Source organism: Pungitius pungitius, chromosome 10 (assembly GCF_949316345.1).
Source record: "Pungitius pungitius chromosome 10, fPunPun2.1, whole genome shotgun sequence".
Taxonomy (NCBI): domain Eukaryota; kingdom Metazoa; phylum Chordata; class Actinopteri; order Perciformes; family Gasterosteidae; genus Pungitius; species Pungitius pungitius.
Genome location: NC_084909.1, coordinates 11,078,112 through 11,094,129, shown reverse-complemented (window position 1 = coordinate 11,094,129; position 16,018 = coordinate 11,078,112). Strand labels below are relative to the sequence as shown.

The window sequence follows — 16,018 nt, the reverse complement described above, 5'->3', positions numbered from 1 at the left end:
GTATAACGTATTGTTGTTAAATAGTTTTGTTGTCCTACATTCTAATACATTCTAATAAAGCTGATTCAGATTCTTGCGCTATAACTATTCATCCCTTTATAGGGTATTTATCACAGAGCGTTATGGTTACTGTTCTGGAGGTTATTATTGCATTTTCCTGATGGAATGTCGGATTGGTCAATGTTGAACCTATCCGGAAACTCGGCGCTGAACTTTGACTTAGTTTCACTTTCTCGTTCTTGATTAACCAATTGACCGTAGTTGTGCGATTTGCTTCCATGTTCACGGGCTGAGATTTCTACCACATTTTGGCGGATCTTTGGATCAATGCATTTAAGACAACCACACGTTACGGAACAGATCGGAATATTGACCGCCTTTACAAACAGTTATCTAGCAATTCGAACGCATAGTCCTCAATACGCTCCAGAGACATTAATCGTCGAGCTTCGCAGGACGTAACATGAGGACCTTCCTGGCACTGTTAATGGTGTTACATGTTTCAGGTAAGTCTTCAAATCATTGAAACCATTTGTTTTGGTTGGAAACCACACTGTTTCTTGTATTGGATATCGCCAGGACTAGTGCGCTATTTAGTTTAATATTTTAACATTGTTTACATGACCTCGGGGATAAACAATTGCTTTTCCTTCAGTGAGAAGTATAAAGTGACAGTGTTCTATTCACTGACGTTCAGACATTACTCAATCGGGTAACCTCAGTGAAACCGGCACAGTAATTAATAGATTGCAAGTCCATAATATGACCTTACTTGAATATAGCTTAACATGAATCACAGATAACAGTTATTACTGTCATAAATTCTTTATGGACAAGTTATTTCTTCTAGAATGAAGATGTTATTGAAAATGTTAAAGCGATACGATTATTTTTCTAAACAAGACAAAATCACGTAAAATTCCAGCACATTGCATTAAAAAGTAGAAGAGAATGAAAGTAAACAGTGTGGTCTGTTACTGTTGAGATTTCACTCCACACATCAATGTTTCTACAGAAACTGGGCCAGTGGTTGATAACAAAGAAATACATCCTTAAATAAAAAACGTACTCAAGTAAAAGTGAGTAAGTAGAATAAGAATAATTTGATAGAAGAAAAAAACAAAAAGAGGCCACCAGCAGATCTAATGTTACGGCAAGATAACAATAGAAGTGGATATTGTGATATTGAATGCTGTAATGGTCTCAACTCTTTGGCCACAGTTTTTTTTTAAAGGACTCATTCTTAAAAACGGGCCCATGTGACTGACATGTTATTCAGATGAGCACGTCTTAAATGTATAAGTGTTAACTGTTGCAGCTGATCCAGGGGGATTGTGAGATGATTAATGGGATAGAAAACCAGAAAGAAGAAAATAACTTTGAGTAACAAGAGGGGAAGTGCCCCTTTTACATAATTAAAATCCATTTATTAATGCATTCCTGTTTGTTAGAAACTGTAAATGTACAGTGACATATTAAACTTAACACTTAAGTACAGTAAAGGAGAGAATTGATCAGGTTCCACCAGCAAATCAGACGATTTGCTTGTGATTACTTTTTACCGTAAGCTTACATTAGCCGTTGAAACATGTTCAGTCGTGGTTGTCTATTTAAAACAATAATGAATATTGCTATTTAATATTTAATATTTCAATTTATTTCAGTTAACTCAAGTTTTCAAGGCAGACCTGTTTTACAGAAAAAAATATTTCAGAAATAGTCTCAAAACTGAACTTATCCTAATTTATCTTTTCTTCTCTAGGTGATAACACGACTATTAAAGGTGTCTTAGGAGACAGTGTCCTCCTGCCATGCAGATGCAAGTATGACAAAGACTTTCAGTGGCAGTGGAATGAGAAGTTGGTGGTCTTCAACGAGACGCTTTCATTTATGTCAAATAAGTCAAATAGGTACACGGGCAGGACCACCTGGGAGACGAGCAGAAATAACTGCTCTGTCCTCCTTGCCAATATCACAGCAGAGGACCAGGGGATATACGAATGCTGTTTTCACACAAACAGGATCTACGAGAAATCCAGCGTATATCTCATCGTTTCTGGTGACTCATTAATTCCTTACACAGACCTGCAGTATTTGATCACTCATTAATGCACCCACCAATTTAAATCATTGGTACAACATCTTGCAGAATTTGATCTTGAGTCTTTTCCCACCAGCGAGCTACAGTGTCTGTCAGAAAGAAGACGGAGTGAGTGGAGGTGTGAAGGTTTTCCAGTGTAAAGCGGGAGGGCGCTACAGAGAGGCTTGGATTCAGTGGACTTTGGATGGACAGCTTCTATCCAATTCAGCCACAACCAACATATCCCACAAAAACCACACAGATGCAGTTAAGGGCATCTACAATTTCAGCAGCAAACTCAGAACCAACCTCAACTGGACCTCAGAACCTATGTGTGATGTCAAAGCCATCAACGTATCAACCATCCTGAACTACGTCTGTGATGGATCGGCTGGTAACTTTTTTTTTCTCCATCTATTTCAAAAAGTATTTACACTTACATTCAGCCCGTTATTACCATTCATTACAATTTTTTAAGTCTCCGGGTCGCATCACGTGGGGAAACAGTTCCAGCAAGGGACATCCAAACTTCCCTTTCCATGGTCACATCGACCAGCTGTGACTGGGGGACCGCAAGGCGTTCCTAGGACAGTGTAGGAGATGTAATCTCTCCACCTCGTCCTGGGTCTTCCCCGGGGCCTCTTCCCAGCTGGCTGTGCCTCAACTGGCTCCTTTCCACGCAAAGGAGCAGTGGCTCCACTCAGAGCTCCTTACGGATGGCTGAGCTTCTCACCCTGTCTCTAAGGGAGACGACAGCCACCCTCCTGAGGAAACCCATTTTGGCCGCTTGTACCCGTGACCTAGTTCTTTCGGTCATGACCCATCCTTCATGACCATGAGGGTAGGAAGAAAGATTGACAGGTTGAGAGCTTTGCCTTCCGGCTCAGTTCTCTTTGCGACGCTGCGGTAAAGCTAGTTCGATACCGTCCCCCCACTGCTCCGATTCTCCGGCCAAACTCACACTGCCATCTTCCCCTCAATTTCAATCAAGACTCCGAGGTACTTGAACTCTTTCACTTTGGGTCAGGAAACATTTCCTATACGGAGTCAATCCATTCATTTACTGTTGAAAAAGTTATTTTAAGCAACAATCATAACACAAGATGTTGTAAAATGTTGTTTATGATGTGACCTCAAATTATTTTGTTTGCAATTATTTTGTAAAGCATCTTATTAATGTAATTTTATTCCACAGAACCTATCCGTGAAATTCCAAAACGCATACGGTCCATAAAAGTCGTCCCCATTTGTTTGGCAGTTGGACTTTGCCTCTTTTTGTTTTACAGTAAGTTTTTGCCATAATATCAGAGGCCTTTATTCAAAGAGTACTTGTATTTGAGCTGTAAACCACAGTTACACAATACTTCTTTCAGATGTTAAGTTGAGCCCTACCCCTATTGCTCTTCAGTGTAGAAATGTCTTGTTGTAACTGGATCTCTCTTTTTGTGTCTTTTATCCTATATAGGCATTTCCAGAGGACACAAATGAAGTGAAAACAAACAAACTTCTAAAGACATAAGAATAAGATTACATTCATTCAATTGACGCTTTTATCCAAAGCGACTTACGGTAAGTGCATTTCAACCGTAGAGATACAAACTCAATAACCAAACTGTCACAATATAGACTTCTACATTCCCACCAAACTGTGGTTGGTTAGGAATTTGGCATTGTGAGCACTCCAATACGGCCTTCAAGCTGGTTTCATCTTGTGTTTATGCCGAAATGTGATGTTTATAATGTTAATGTGGTGTTTATGTTTAACCTGGAAGCTTTTATGGATGTTTCCCGGGATGTGTTGATCATCTTTCCTTCAAGATTACCGACTATAAAGAGATTTCCCTGATGTGAAGATGTAGTGATACATTTAAATGTAATTAGTTATCATTATCATTAAAAAAAAATCACCACACGAAAAAAATACATTTGTATATACATTAGACCCTTTAAAATGAGGAAAAAAGATGAATACTGTAAAAATGTATTGTAGAGCCTACCTCAATCTGTTAGTTCTGTCTCTGTCTCTGTTGCTTTGCCAGACAGGCAAGCACACAAATCCAAAGCAAAAAAAGATATTCAAATGACATGTGATATGCCTGAATGTGTGTGTTTTTTAAGTTCATCGGTGGGTTGAAATGTAAACTAAAAATGCGTTGTCGGTGAAGAAAACCTCTGCAAACCATTTATCCACAAACCTTACAACTTCTTTGTCACAACTTTTTGAGTCTTGTCGTTTTTTATCCTCCCAGTTTGTCATTTTTTTCTATGAATTGATGTGTTTTGACGAGTTAAATTAGATAGTTATCATAGAAATCAAAATGTTGGAACAACAGAGCCCCACAGGGTTGTGTGCTCAGCACCCTGCTGTTCCTGCTGTTCACACACGACTGCAAACCCACACATGAGGTGATCTCTGTTGTCACTATTCCGCCGGATAACAAACACCAACGAGACTTCATACAGGCAGAAAAACAACAACCTTCCGAGTGGACCTCAGAAAAACCCCAAAGAGATGATATTGATCCTTTAAAAAGCTTCTTGCTCATCACACCTCTCCATCCTGGTGAAAAAAGATTACAAACAGCCGTATTTAATAAGGAAACTTTAGAATGCAAAATTTCCATGTAACATTCTCGTCAAATTGTATAAATATGCCTGATGTTTCAAATGTGATATATTAAAAGAATCTGTAAAAAAAATGTCGTTTTTTAACATGTTTTTTATTGAATATCTAATAAACACTTGAATTTAAAAAATAATAATTTTGGAAATATTATTTGGTGGAGACAAAGTTTCTCGCCAACTCAAGGAACAATAGACAAAATCTTGATGGTGGACATTCAAACTGGCATGGGGTGTGTACGGTACAGGACAAGAAGGCTCTACAGCGGTATGATAAAACCAACCAGAACATCATTGGCATTAAATCTTCTGAGTAACAGTGATAATGGTCAGAAGAGGGGCCTGCAAAGCACTACGGGGAAATTGAAAGCGAAAACACAAGCAAGCCAGTTCAACCATCTACGAGAGACACAGATGTATCAGCTGCCGAACAACTGGATTTCATAACAGCGTACTTCCCCTGGCATCCCTTGGCCCTTTCGCAATACCTGAGACGGCGAGAACGGACTTGCGTTCCCGCGAGAATAGACTCGGGAGACAGACTCGGGAGTCCTGACTCGCAGGTTCGGGAGAACGGTCATTTCCGCAATTGGAACAGCAGCTGACTTGATGACGTCACCACGTCAGCTGGTATTGCTAATACGTTTTAATTTAGTTTTTGACTTAAATATTTTACTATTAACAAGCGTTTGTCTCATTTTCATTTAAAATTAGAAATGGTATATATAATATTGAGCACCATATATATATATAATCAGTTATAAAATAATTAGCTTTATCATTTTAGGAGGAGGAGGTGGGATACAGTAACAAAAAATAAACTATTATACTAAAATATTTGAATGCACACACACCTACCGTTTGTTACTCAAACATCAAGAGGCTGATAATCAGTGTAGTGGTCCTCGTACAGCAAGCTGCTGACCACATATCAAAGATCTTACAAAAAACTATATAATAATTCATCTGTGGATTTTTTTATTCATTATTATTATAATTCAGAGCATCAGATTTTCTTTGAAACTGAAGTTCTGCTGCCGGTTTAGAGTCTCGAGGACGGTCTCCTCGTGTGCTTTAATTAAAACATCGTTAGTTTTAATGCACAATGATGGATAATAAACAAGCTGCACTCTGCGGATACAGACAATACGTTAAAGTTACATATAAACATGAAGTTATGAATCTAAACTCTGTCCTCAAACAGACGTAACCGGTGAACAACATCAGTCTCTGACACCACATTAAAACTTATGAAGACTCGTTATAGTACAGTTATATCTCATGTATAACCGCTACGGAGACGTGAAAACCGGCGGAGCATTTCACAGAAGACTCGCCGAAAACAGGCTGCTCTCTTTGGGCTGAGATGAGCTGACCGCCCGGTGCTGGAGGGTCTGACGGTCCGTTAACTACACCTCACATTTCCATCCACGGAGCAGACTGTTACGAAGGCTGAATGTTGACAAATATTTACTTTAACAACAAAAGTTGCTTTAACAACTAACTTCAGTCATAAAATTACATTACGTTACTTAAATAAAGTAGTATTTATAAACTTCGACATGAAGTTGTTTATTTTCCTCTGTCGTTGCCTGTTGCTGAGGTGAAATGCATTCTGGGATATTTGGCTCTCACAAGAACAGACGAGCCTGCTCCGATGCATGCCCGGTAAAATGGGCGGGGCGAGTCACATCCGGGTATTGTGACCGTTCTCGGCCAGATGCGGACTTTAGAATTGGAACAGTACTCGGGCTGCGACTGATGACGTTTCACGAGTCCACGAGAACAAAAGTCCACACAAGAATGCATATTTAGAAAGGGCCCTTAACTCATCCTGCGCCCTCCACATACAATGCTATTGGTCGTTGTTTGTTTTTGTTCCTCTGTAGCAAATGGCGGAATATAATCCAAAATCCGTGTGGAAGCCGTGTTGTACAATAACATATAAAAACCTCAAACGTCCCTACAGCATATGTGCACGAGAGCTCCATGGGAGTATCATTACGTCACTGCGTGTGACGCAGTCACGCAACAGGAAGTGCTACAGGCGGGTAACTGGTTTCTATCTCGGAGCTCGCGAGTAGAAATTAATCAAAATCTGAAGATGAGTTCTGTGTATTTTCATAGGCTGCTACAGGATTGACATTTTGTCCACGGTAAGATAATTCGTACATATAGAAATTGCTTTCCTGTCTGTAAAGTGATTCAATGTGAACAGAGCTGGTTAGCTTAATGCTAATGTATAATGTATTATTAACTCACGTTATGTTAATGTAGCTTAGAATAGTTGGCTAATAGTCAAATATCGTTAACATTACAGCAGCTACCCTTAATCTCCGAATAAAGAGATTGCAAATTCTTGGTTTAAGATGGTCGTTTGTTCTAACCTAATTATGTGTGAGCTTTATAATGTTGGTCCAATTGAAGCAAAAAACAAGATTTCACCTCGGGCTCAGAGAAACCTAAACAATCAACAAATAAATAGCTGAAACCCCAAAATACAGAATTTCTGGTGACATTTCACATAGAAACAAGCTAATTCTCACATTTATGATTTTGAAAAAAGGGAATGCTGAAACCTTTTGTGAAAAAAAATCACTCTTGCTGTCTAAAAACTAATTACTGACTAATTTCAGTGAGGTGCACAGCCACACAAGATATCTACAATGGGTCAACGAAGGAGATCCCATGCTGTGAACAACCCTTCAACCCAGAGTGTCTCTGGAGCTCATAAAGACGTTGCCCTGGTGCCCAGCAGGAAGCACAACATCTGCATGGTGTCGGACTTCTTCTATCCAAATATGGGAGGAGTAGAGAGCCACATTTACCAGCTATCTCAGTGTTTGATTGAAAATGGACACAAGGTGGTAATTGTCACGCATGCCTATGGCAGGAGGAAGGGTGTCCGGCACCTGACCAACGGACTGAAGGTCTACTACCTCCCCCTGCAGGTGATGTACAACCAGTCAACAGCCACCACTTGCTTCCACAGTCTCCCACTGATGCGCTGCGTGTTTGTAAGGGAACGCATCACAGTGGTGCACGCACACAGCTCATTCTCGGCTATGGGGCACGATGCACTGTTCCACGCCAAGACCATGGGCCTTAACACGGTACATGACTTATTACGTGCCAAGTCTCAAAATCATTATGTCGCAGATAATATGCAGATATAAATTTAAAGCGTGTTATCCTTTACAGGTTTTCACTGACCACTCGCTCTTCGGCTTTGCTGATGTGAGTTCCGTGCTGACCAACAAGCTTCTGACTGTGTCGCTGTGCGACACCAACCACACTGTGTGCGTGTCGTACACCAGTAAGGAGAACACTGTGCTCCGTGCAGCCCTCGATCCAAAGATAGTATCTGTTATTCCCAACGCTGTTGACCCTACAGACTTCACCCCCGACCCCTCCCAGCGCCATGACGACAGGATCACCATTGTTGTGGTCAGCCGCCTTGTGTACCGCAAAGGTATAGAGATATTGTTTTATATATTTTACTCCATTTTAGCTCATAAGTTCATATTTCTGCTGGACAGTGGGTGCAGCCGAATGTCATTGTGAATAAGACACAAAGCCATTTTTTGTTCAAGCCCTCATGTTGACACAAGTAAGTCACACCTGATGGGATGGTTTTAAAATGGTTAAACAAGCCATTATAATATGTGTTTTTTTTAGCATTCGAATATTAATATTAGTATTGCCAATATAAATTGAATCCTCATACTATAATTAGCTTTAATACATTTAATTTCATTTATGTATTTTATTGCATCATTGTCTAAATAACTGTTCATAATTTATTCTTCTAAAGGAATAGATCTTCTTGGTGGAATAATCCCGGAGCTCTGCCTTAAGCATCCAGATCTGCACTTTCTAATTGGTGGAGAGGGGCCGAAAAGACTCGTGCTGGAGGAAGTGAGAGAGAAATACCAACTACACGACAGGTACTGGTGCATGAATGTTTTTTTAATGGGTACCACTAAAACATCTTTCTGCGACAATGTTTTAATGCGGCTGTGAACAGAGTTGACAAAGCCTTCAACAAATATTTCACTAGTGCAGTGCACATTTGGGGACTAAGCACCTGCAGCGGGCCGAATGCTTGACACCAACTCATCTAGAGGGAAAAAGGACCTAGATGCGAGTGGACATGGCTTTTGTCTGAACCTGTCAAATCCAGGGGAGAAAATGATCATCTTGGTTTTTTGACTTACAGTTCTGAACTTAGCAAAACATAAAGTTTGTTGAAATAGCAATCTAATTTACCCAAATGTAATAACATTTGACAAAGCACTGCCTTTAGCCCCGAGCAGTGTGTGTAAAACACACAAACGGCACTTCGAGGAATTCCTTTCTTCATAGTTAGATATTCATACAATGCAAATACAAACCAGGGATGTGTGTGGAAATACGATGATTAGTGACTCTGTCGTGAAGATGCAGGAATTAGCCTGGACCAACAGTCTGGTTTCTGGGTTTGTGGGTGACGGCAGCGCCAAACAATGATGCTTTTTTTTCTTCTTCACTTGCTCAGAAATCCACTTACCCAGAATGAATTGTTCTTTTTTCTTTAAGTTAATCACGACTCTCCCCCACATCCTCTTAACACCGCCCAAATGAACTCCTGTTTCCACGATAAATGAAATGCTCAGTGGCACAGCTCATCAACTTGTCTGTGCTTGATGGGTATTGCTCACATGCAACTCTCAACATAGAAGAGAGTTCTGGTAAAAAATTATTTAAAAATGAGGATTTGAAAATATATATTTTTTTCAAGCAAGTTCCCCATTCAAATGGCATTTCCCTTACTGTATTATTTGTGCTTTTGAATTGGTGCCTCTCAGGGTCCGTCTGCTCGGGGCATTGGAGCATAAAGATGTTCGTGGAGTTCTGGTGCAGGGTCACATCTTCCTCAACACGTCTCTCACCGAAGCGTTTTGCATGGCCATTGTAGAAGGAGCCAGCTGTGGACTGCAGGTAAGTCGGCATTCACACAATAGTTCAAGGATTGAAAATGATCATTCAGCTTTCATTTTCAAAGTTAAATTACAAGGCAAGCTGAGGATTTTACTGATAGCACCCTCTGCTGGAGAGCAGTAAATGATGGCTATTGTATTCATGTAATAATCATGATTCTTTTAAATATTAAAGGCAATGTTTCCAATATCTAAGAAAGAATGGAAGCAGCATTTTTACTTTCAACAACAAACTTTAACTCGAGAGAAGAATACTGTCTCCCGGTTTGTCTTCCTCTCTCTCTCACTGCCTGTTTCAGTGAAATTTGCTTTCATTACATTCTAAAACCGTTATTCTTTTGTCCTTTGATTTTACAATAGAAAAGAATAGAATACAATAACACAAACCATGATCAATCACTGTTTTCTTAACTGTTTCAACTGTATATACCATGTTTAACTATTTACTGACGATGGCCCCAAAACAGTACCGCAAGACTCTTTCCTAATTTTAAAACAACCAGCTTTACAGAAACTGCCCTTTTCGTCTGGATCATCACAGATTTCCTGTCGCTGTGGGCATGTAGGGAGCTGCTCAACCTATTGCAAAGATCATTGCACTGCTTAAAATAAGTTTTCCATTCATAAAGGGAAAAATGGGCCATAGCTAATAGTTACCATTATGCAACACTGAGATACAATTGATTAAAAGTCCATCACGGACTGATGAAACCAGCAAAGTTGAGTAGAAAACACACATTAACGCACGTCTTATTTATGTGTGTCTACTGTTTTATTTTTCAGGTGGTTAGCACTCGTGTGGGGGGCATTCCAGAGGTGTTGCCTGAGGAGCTGATTACCATGTGTGAGGCTTCTGTGCGGGGCTTATGTGACGGTCTGGAGACGGTCATCGCCCGGCAGCGCGCAGGGACGGTCCCCTCCCCCGCCTCCATCCATGCTCGTGTGCAAAAGCTCTACACCTGGAGAAACGTTGCAGAGAGGACCGAAAAGGTCAGTTCTCTATTGTTGAAACCTGGTGTTCCTCCCAATTGCATGCAGATCTTTTGCATGTTCTTCCCACCCTCTTCTTCTTCAGCTTTTTATTTTTTTACAGAACAATGCGAGCTACCGCTAAAGCTTTAGTTTCAGGGTGTTAACGCAGATGTTTGATTAAAGGGTAAGATGTAAGGAACTGGTTTGAAGTCATCTTAAATCATATATCTTAAATCGTGTTTTTAATAAAAAAATGTCTATCCTCTTTGTCAGCCATGTTTACAACAGACAACACATTTTTACTAGTAACAATTTTTTTTTTATTGTTTATTTTAGAGAAACAATTGACTATTTTGACAATACAAACTAAAGTCATCAAGCAGCTGCATCTTGTATCACTAATACAGTTGCAGTATGAAGGAGTTGCTGGGTTACTGCAGTACATGTAAACATCCTTTCCAATTGTAATCGGTTTTCTTCTGTGCATGTTCACCCAGCTGGGGGCTTCCCACTGATCATCATGTGCCCTGCTTTCCTCCAAAGGTGTACGACCGCGTAGCCGGAGAGGAGGTGCTTCCCCTGGACAGACGTTTGCGGAGACTGAGGGCCCACTGTGGCCCCGTGGCCGGCTCCATCTTTGCATTTGTGGCCGTTTTGGACTTTCTGTTCCTGCTGCTCCTGCAGTGGTGGGTGCCGGACCGGGTCATGGACATCGCTGTGGACGCTACCGGCCGTCACGGACTGTGGAGGCAGGGACCACTCGGTGAAGTCGGGGCTCATTCGAAAAAATGCCCGGCAAGCAAGCGGCAGAACCAAGAATGACGACGATGTGATGGCTCCGTAACTCTGACAGGAAGGCATATGTTCTCTGTGGGGTGGAAACTTATAAACGTGGCTCCCTGAATGTGCTGGTAACTCTGGACATTGTTTACATTTACTTATCAAAAGGGACCTCTTGTGAGAGCAAGACTTCGAATGAGCTATTTTTATATTTAATCATTCAAATGAATTCTGTGCCACTTCTGGGAGCTTCAATAAGCATTTTTTTATCAGACTTGGTATAAATGGAACTGAGCAGAGGGATTACAGGGCTGCTTGATTGTATTGTTACTGGGAAACATGATTGCAATAAACTAACTTCAGTTTGATGCACACTTTATATAAATCAGTGGTTTTGTGGAAAGCTATATAACGATATGGGCAAATGAGTTTATTTGTGTGCTTTTAAAATGATTACCACTCCTTTGTTTAATAATTTAAGAAGTTTCGTATTTATTAAATACTCAGACTGAGAAATAAACCCTACTTTCTAATGATTTATGCATCTTATTGAGATTGTCCACAGCATTTGAGCAGTTTCATCTTTCTAAACAACTACTTTCTCAGAATTTTGTGATAAGTGATACTGCTCTGTGGAATGCAGAGTGCATGACAAGACACACATTTGTGAAAACGTAGGTAAAAGAGACCGGTTGTCTTTTAAAGGAGATTTGCATTGCGTCATGATCGCTTCCCATGGAGACATCTAAAACAAATAACGTATTAAAAGTAGTGGGAGATTGAGCCTTTTTCTAGGGAACACTTGAGTCTAGAAGTGGCAAAAGTATGTAAGTAAAAGCAGCTGGATTACACTCCTGTTTACCCAGATATCCAAACTGAAACTTGTCAGATCCTGTTGTCCCTTTGCCTTTGGCTGTATGCAGGCACATTTCTTTGTGCTCAAGTGAAGTTGTATCATCAGTACAGACCCTTCCAAAGATGCATTGTTATGGATATACTGTGGATTCCATGGGCTGGGACGAGGGTGGAGGCGGGAGGTGGCAATGTGGGGGAAGTGGCCAAGGACCCAGATAAGAGGGAGGAAGGCCGCCGTCAGGTTTGTGCGTCAGCCTTGAAGTCCTGAGGAGTCTTCTGCTGTTTCTCTTCGTCATAATGGCCGATGTTCAGACAGCGGTTTCCCTTTGCTCACAACCTTGGCACAGGCCCTTGTACATCTACCAGGGGTTAGCATGCAACCCGCTGATGGCTGGTGAGTTATTTCTTTATCATTTTAAGCTCTTTCAGCTCACTTTGGTTGTAATATTGGAGAAATTAAGATTAACAAATGAATTACTTCTGTTACTTCTTACAAAAATGGAGAAACATTCGATTCAGTGTGGTTTTGCTGTGCACGTATTTTGAATTAGTTTCACAGTGCTTTGGTTCTTTATTCAAACTTTGCATGTAAGTATTTTTGCCTGGGGTCTCAGATAGCCAACACCAAGCAGATGGTTGTATTTTCCAGTCTGTTTGGGTTTAGAGTGACCCTGGGAAACTGGATAAACGTGTATTTAAATTTGGTCATCTTAACATTACAATGAACAGATAGATGCGGTGGGCCAGTAGTGCATACGATTGTTTTCTAAATGTTGAGACATTCCTGATCTTCTCTGTGTCTCAGACTTCTGGTCCGACAGAACTCCTCTCCATGAAGCCGCCTACCAAGGGAGGCTGCTACACCTGAGAAGCCTCATCCTTCAGGTAATGTTGTGTTTCCACCGGTGAGTGCACGCGATGCACAGCACATTCACGGCTGTTTCTCACTGTTCTCCGCTCTCAACTCCCCTGCAGGGCTTCCACGTAGACACGCTCACCCTGGACAGAGTCTCTCCTCTCCACGAGGCGTGCCTTGGGGGCCGTTATGCTTGTGCTAAGTTCCTGCTGGAGAATGGTGCAAATGTAAGAACATTGTGTTTTCTGTTTGAAGACAAAGCTTGTTTTTTTTGGTGTTTGTGTTTATTTTGGGAATGACTAAAGGTAAATAGTTGGGCATCGTATATAGTTGAGGTATTTCTCCGGAGAGAGAAACTTTTGACGCAACTTATATTTCATTATCAACAATTTGACTATGGAAGCTTTAAAAAAGTTGTAAAAACTCTCCTTTCTTTTGATTGACTACGTTGTCTTCGACATAAACACATACAAAACATATTATTACACATTTAATAATAGCCTTGGGTTTTAATGAGTACTGTATATGTAAGGCAATTTGTGGCCTTTTCTGAGCTGCCAAAATCTGAAAAATATACATAGGTGATGCTTGCCATTTCACCGTTGCCATCTTGAAATACGGCCATCGTTTAGTGTTTATTTTTTGCAACCAATGGACAGACGTTACCATATTTTGAATGAAGTGACATAGTGACGCTGTATATGGTTCTGATAGTGGCCTGTTGATCACTGTTAGCTGGCCCTAACGCTTCATGGCCACTCAAAAGATACCTGAAGTTATTGACATGAAACTATAAACATATTAGTACAATGTTCACTGTGGGAATAAATCAAGTAAGAAATACGGTTGTTTTCTCAAAGACTACAATTGTGCTTGGAGTTCACCGCCTGCTGGCAAACCCAGAGCGGATCTCTAGTTCTGTCAGTGTTTGGGTTGTACTGTCGGGAGCCGGGTACCAACATATTTGAATTTCTTTTAAATCTCCCCGTAGGTTGAGACAGTATCAACAGATGGCGCCACACCTCTGTTCAACTCTTGCAGCAGCGGCAGTGCTGCTTGTGTCAAGCTCATATTGCAGCACGGGGCCTCTACCCACACCCCCTGCCAGCTGGCCTCCCCCATCCACGAAGCCGCCAAGAAAGGTGCGTGTGCAAACGTGCGTAGGTGTCAAGACCGGGTCGGTCAGTCCCCAGATTCTGATGTTGTTGGTCCTCCATCAGGTCACAGAGAGTGTGTGGAGCTGCTGCTGTCCTATGGAGCCCACATCGACGTGGAGTCGCCTGTGGTAGGGACGCCGCTGTATTCTGCCTGCATGGCCCGGGCCGCAGCCTGCGTTGGGCTGCTGCTACAGTCAGGTCAGTCAGAAAAAGGTCCAGCACCATCATAAGCGATCCGTCAGTTCCTCTAACAGTAAAATAAGGTTAATGAAACATCAAATACTTTCCTTGTTTGGTTTCACAGGACAATAACTTAAACATGAGAGCTCCTCAGGGTCTTTGTTCCAAGATATAGACATCCAAGCTGCAGCAAACCTCCTCTCTCACTGTAAAGAAAAGATGCTTCCCCTAAACCAGATCATTTGTCTGTTTTGTCTCTGTTAGAGTCCGATTCCAAACCTCCTAATTTCCTTAAGGGGCCATTTGTTTTACAGAGAGGGGTCGAAACAAATAAACAATCCAGAGGTCCGTAACGCCTACGCTGTCACCGTGAAATATGGAAAAGCAAATCGGAGTTCATGACATTTGAATGTCATCATTTATACAAAGCATATGGAACAAGGACAATCTGTACCAATTAGTGCGCAGGCCTCAGGCGTTGAACCATTCCTGTGTGTGTGTGTGTGTGCACCTGTAGGAGCGGATGTTCGTATTGGGTGTGGTCAGGACAGTCCTCTGCATGCGGCGGTCCAAGCAGGGGGAGCCGACGTGGTGGATCTCCTGCTGGACTTTGGGGCTGATGAGTGTCGCAGGAACTCAGAGGGAAAGACTCCTCTGGATCTGTCTTCGCCAAACAGCGCAGTGAGAGAAGCACTACAGAAAAAAGGTGAGGTCTTGATATTCATGCACGTTACATGAACCCGTATGATTTATTTGACAGTATTTCTTTGTTTTTAAGGTCCCCGCTCTCTGTGTCAGCTCTGTCGGTTGTGTATTCGCCGGAGCCTGGGAAGAAGTCGCCTCCACAGAGTCACTGGGCTCCTCCTCCCTCACAGTGTGACGGACTTTCTCCTCTACAAATGATCCATCTCTGCTACCGAGGCTCCCTCTGTGCCGCATATACTGTGCTGTCCTTCAAGTGGAAAGAAGGTGTTTAACCCGAGAGAACGCGACTTAGATAAAAGCATTTTGAGTTCCAAAACATTCATATTGCTGTAACTTTGATGTATCAGCTTTTATATTTTATACTTTTAATGACGTCCTTTGCCATTTGTGTCCATGTACTTTTTATCATTAAAAAATGTTCCCATGGCAACACGTCTGTTTGCAGGTTTTGCATAGTGAGATAATAATAACTAATTATCTCGGTTCGTAATTGAAAAGGAATTCTGGTTTAGCTTACTTGACCTCTGTAGCCGGCTCCTCGCTCCTCTGTTGAGCTTGCAAGGCTACACAGCGTAATTATCCCGACTCCTCACATACTGGTGCGTGGTGAGGACTAACGATGTCACTGCTAGCCACGCACCTGACTCAGAACATGTCATTTAAGGAAAGGAAGACCACTGTGTGGAACAAAAAGAAAATATCTATGGGGTTTTCTGTTCACACAGCTGATTCAGTCGGTACTTGTTTATGGCTCATATTAATAAGCAGATTCTCACAAAATAACTATAAAGTCTAAATGTCTGTATCCACTTAAGTTCTGTATTTTATAAAG

The 16,018-nt window shown here is 41.4% G+C and overlaps 3 protein-coding genes across 4 annotated transcripts; all 3 read left to right on the top strand.

Moving 5' to 3' along the window:
• The first annotated feature begins 32 nt into the window (after window positions 1-32).
• On the top strand, window positions 33-4,788 carry si:dkey-192g7.3 (putative butyrophilin subfamily 2 member A3). The gene is made up of 5 exons (XM_037489311.2): window positions 33-506; window positions 1,763-2,059; window positions 2,178-2,474; window positions 3,276-3,365; window positions 3,546-4,788. The coding sequence occupies exons 1-5, from the start codon at window positions 464-466 to the stop codon at window positions 3,566-3,568; spliced, it is 750 nt and encodes a 249-aa protein (XP_037345208.2). The 5' UTR covers window positions 33-463; the 3' UTR covers window positions 3,569-4,788.
• A 1,910-nt stretch (window positions 4,789-6,698) lies between these two features.
• Window positions 6,699-11,972, top strand: piga (phosphatidylinositol glycan anchor biosynthesis, class A). Of its 2 annotated transcripts, XM_037489512.2 has the most exons (8): window positions 6,699-6,858; window positions 7,339-7,566; window positions 7,654-7,815; window positions 7,904-8,174; window positions 8,517-8,649; window positions 9,550-9,682; window positions 10,465-10,671; window positions 11,197-11,972. In XM_037489512.2, exons 2-8 carry the CDS (start codon window positions 7,369-7,371, stop codon window positions 11,473-11,475), a joined length of 1,383 nt encoding a protein of 460 aa, XP_037345409.2. In that variant the 5' UTR covers window positions 6,699-6,858; window positions 7,339-7,368; the 3' UTR covers window positions 11,476-11,972. The 2 variants fall into 2 exon arrangements, with proteins under 2 accessions (XP_037345409.2, XP_037345407.2); XM_037489510.2 differs by having other exon boundaries at window positions 7,339-7,815.
• A 590-nt stretch (window positions 11,973-12,562) lies between these two features.
• On the top strand, window positions 12,563-15,664 carry asb11 (ankyrin repeat and SOCS box containing 11). Its single transcript, XM_037488772.2, has 7 exons — window positions 12,563-12,682; window positions 13,094-13,173; window positions 13,264-13,371; window positions 14,136-14,286; window positions 14,365-14,499; window positions 14,999-15,187; window positions 15,260-15,664. Exons 1-7 carry the CDS (start codon window positions 12,586-12,588, stop codon window positions 15,382-15,384), a joined length of 885 nt encoding a protein of 294 aa, XP_037344669.2. The 5' UTR covers window positions 12,563-12,585; the 3' UTR covers window positions 15,385-15,664.
• The last annotated feature ends 354 nt before the right edge of the window (window positions 15,665-16,018 follow it).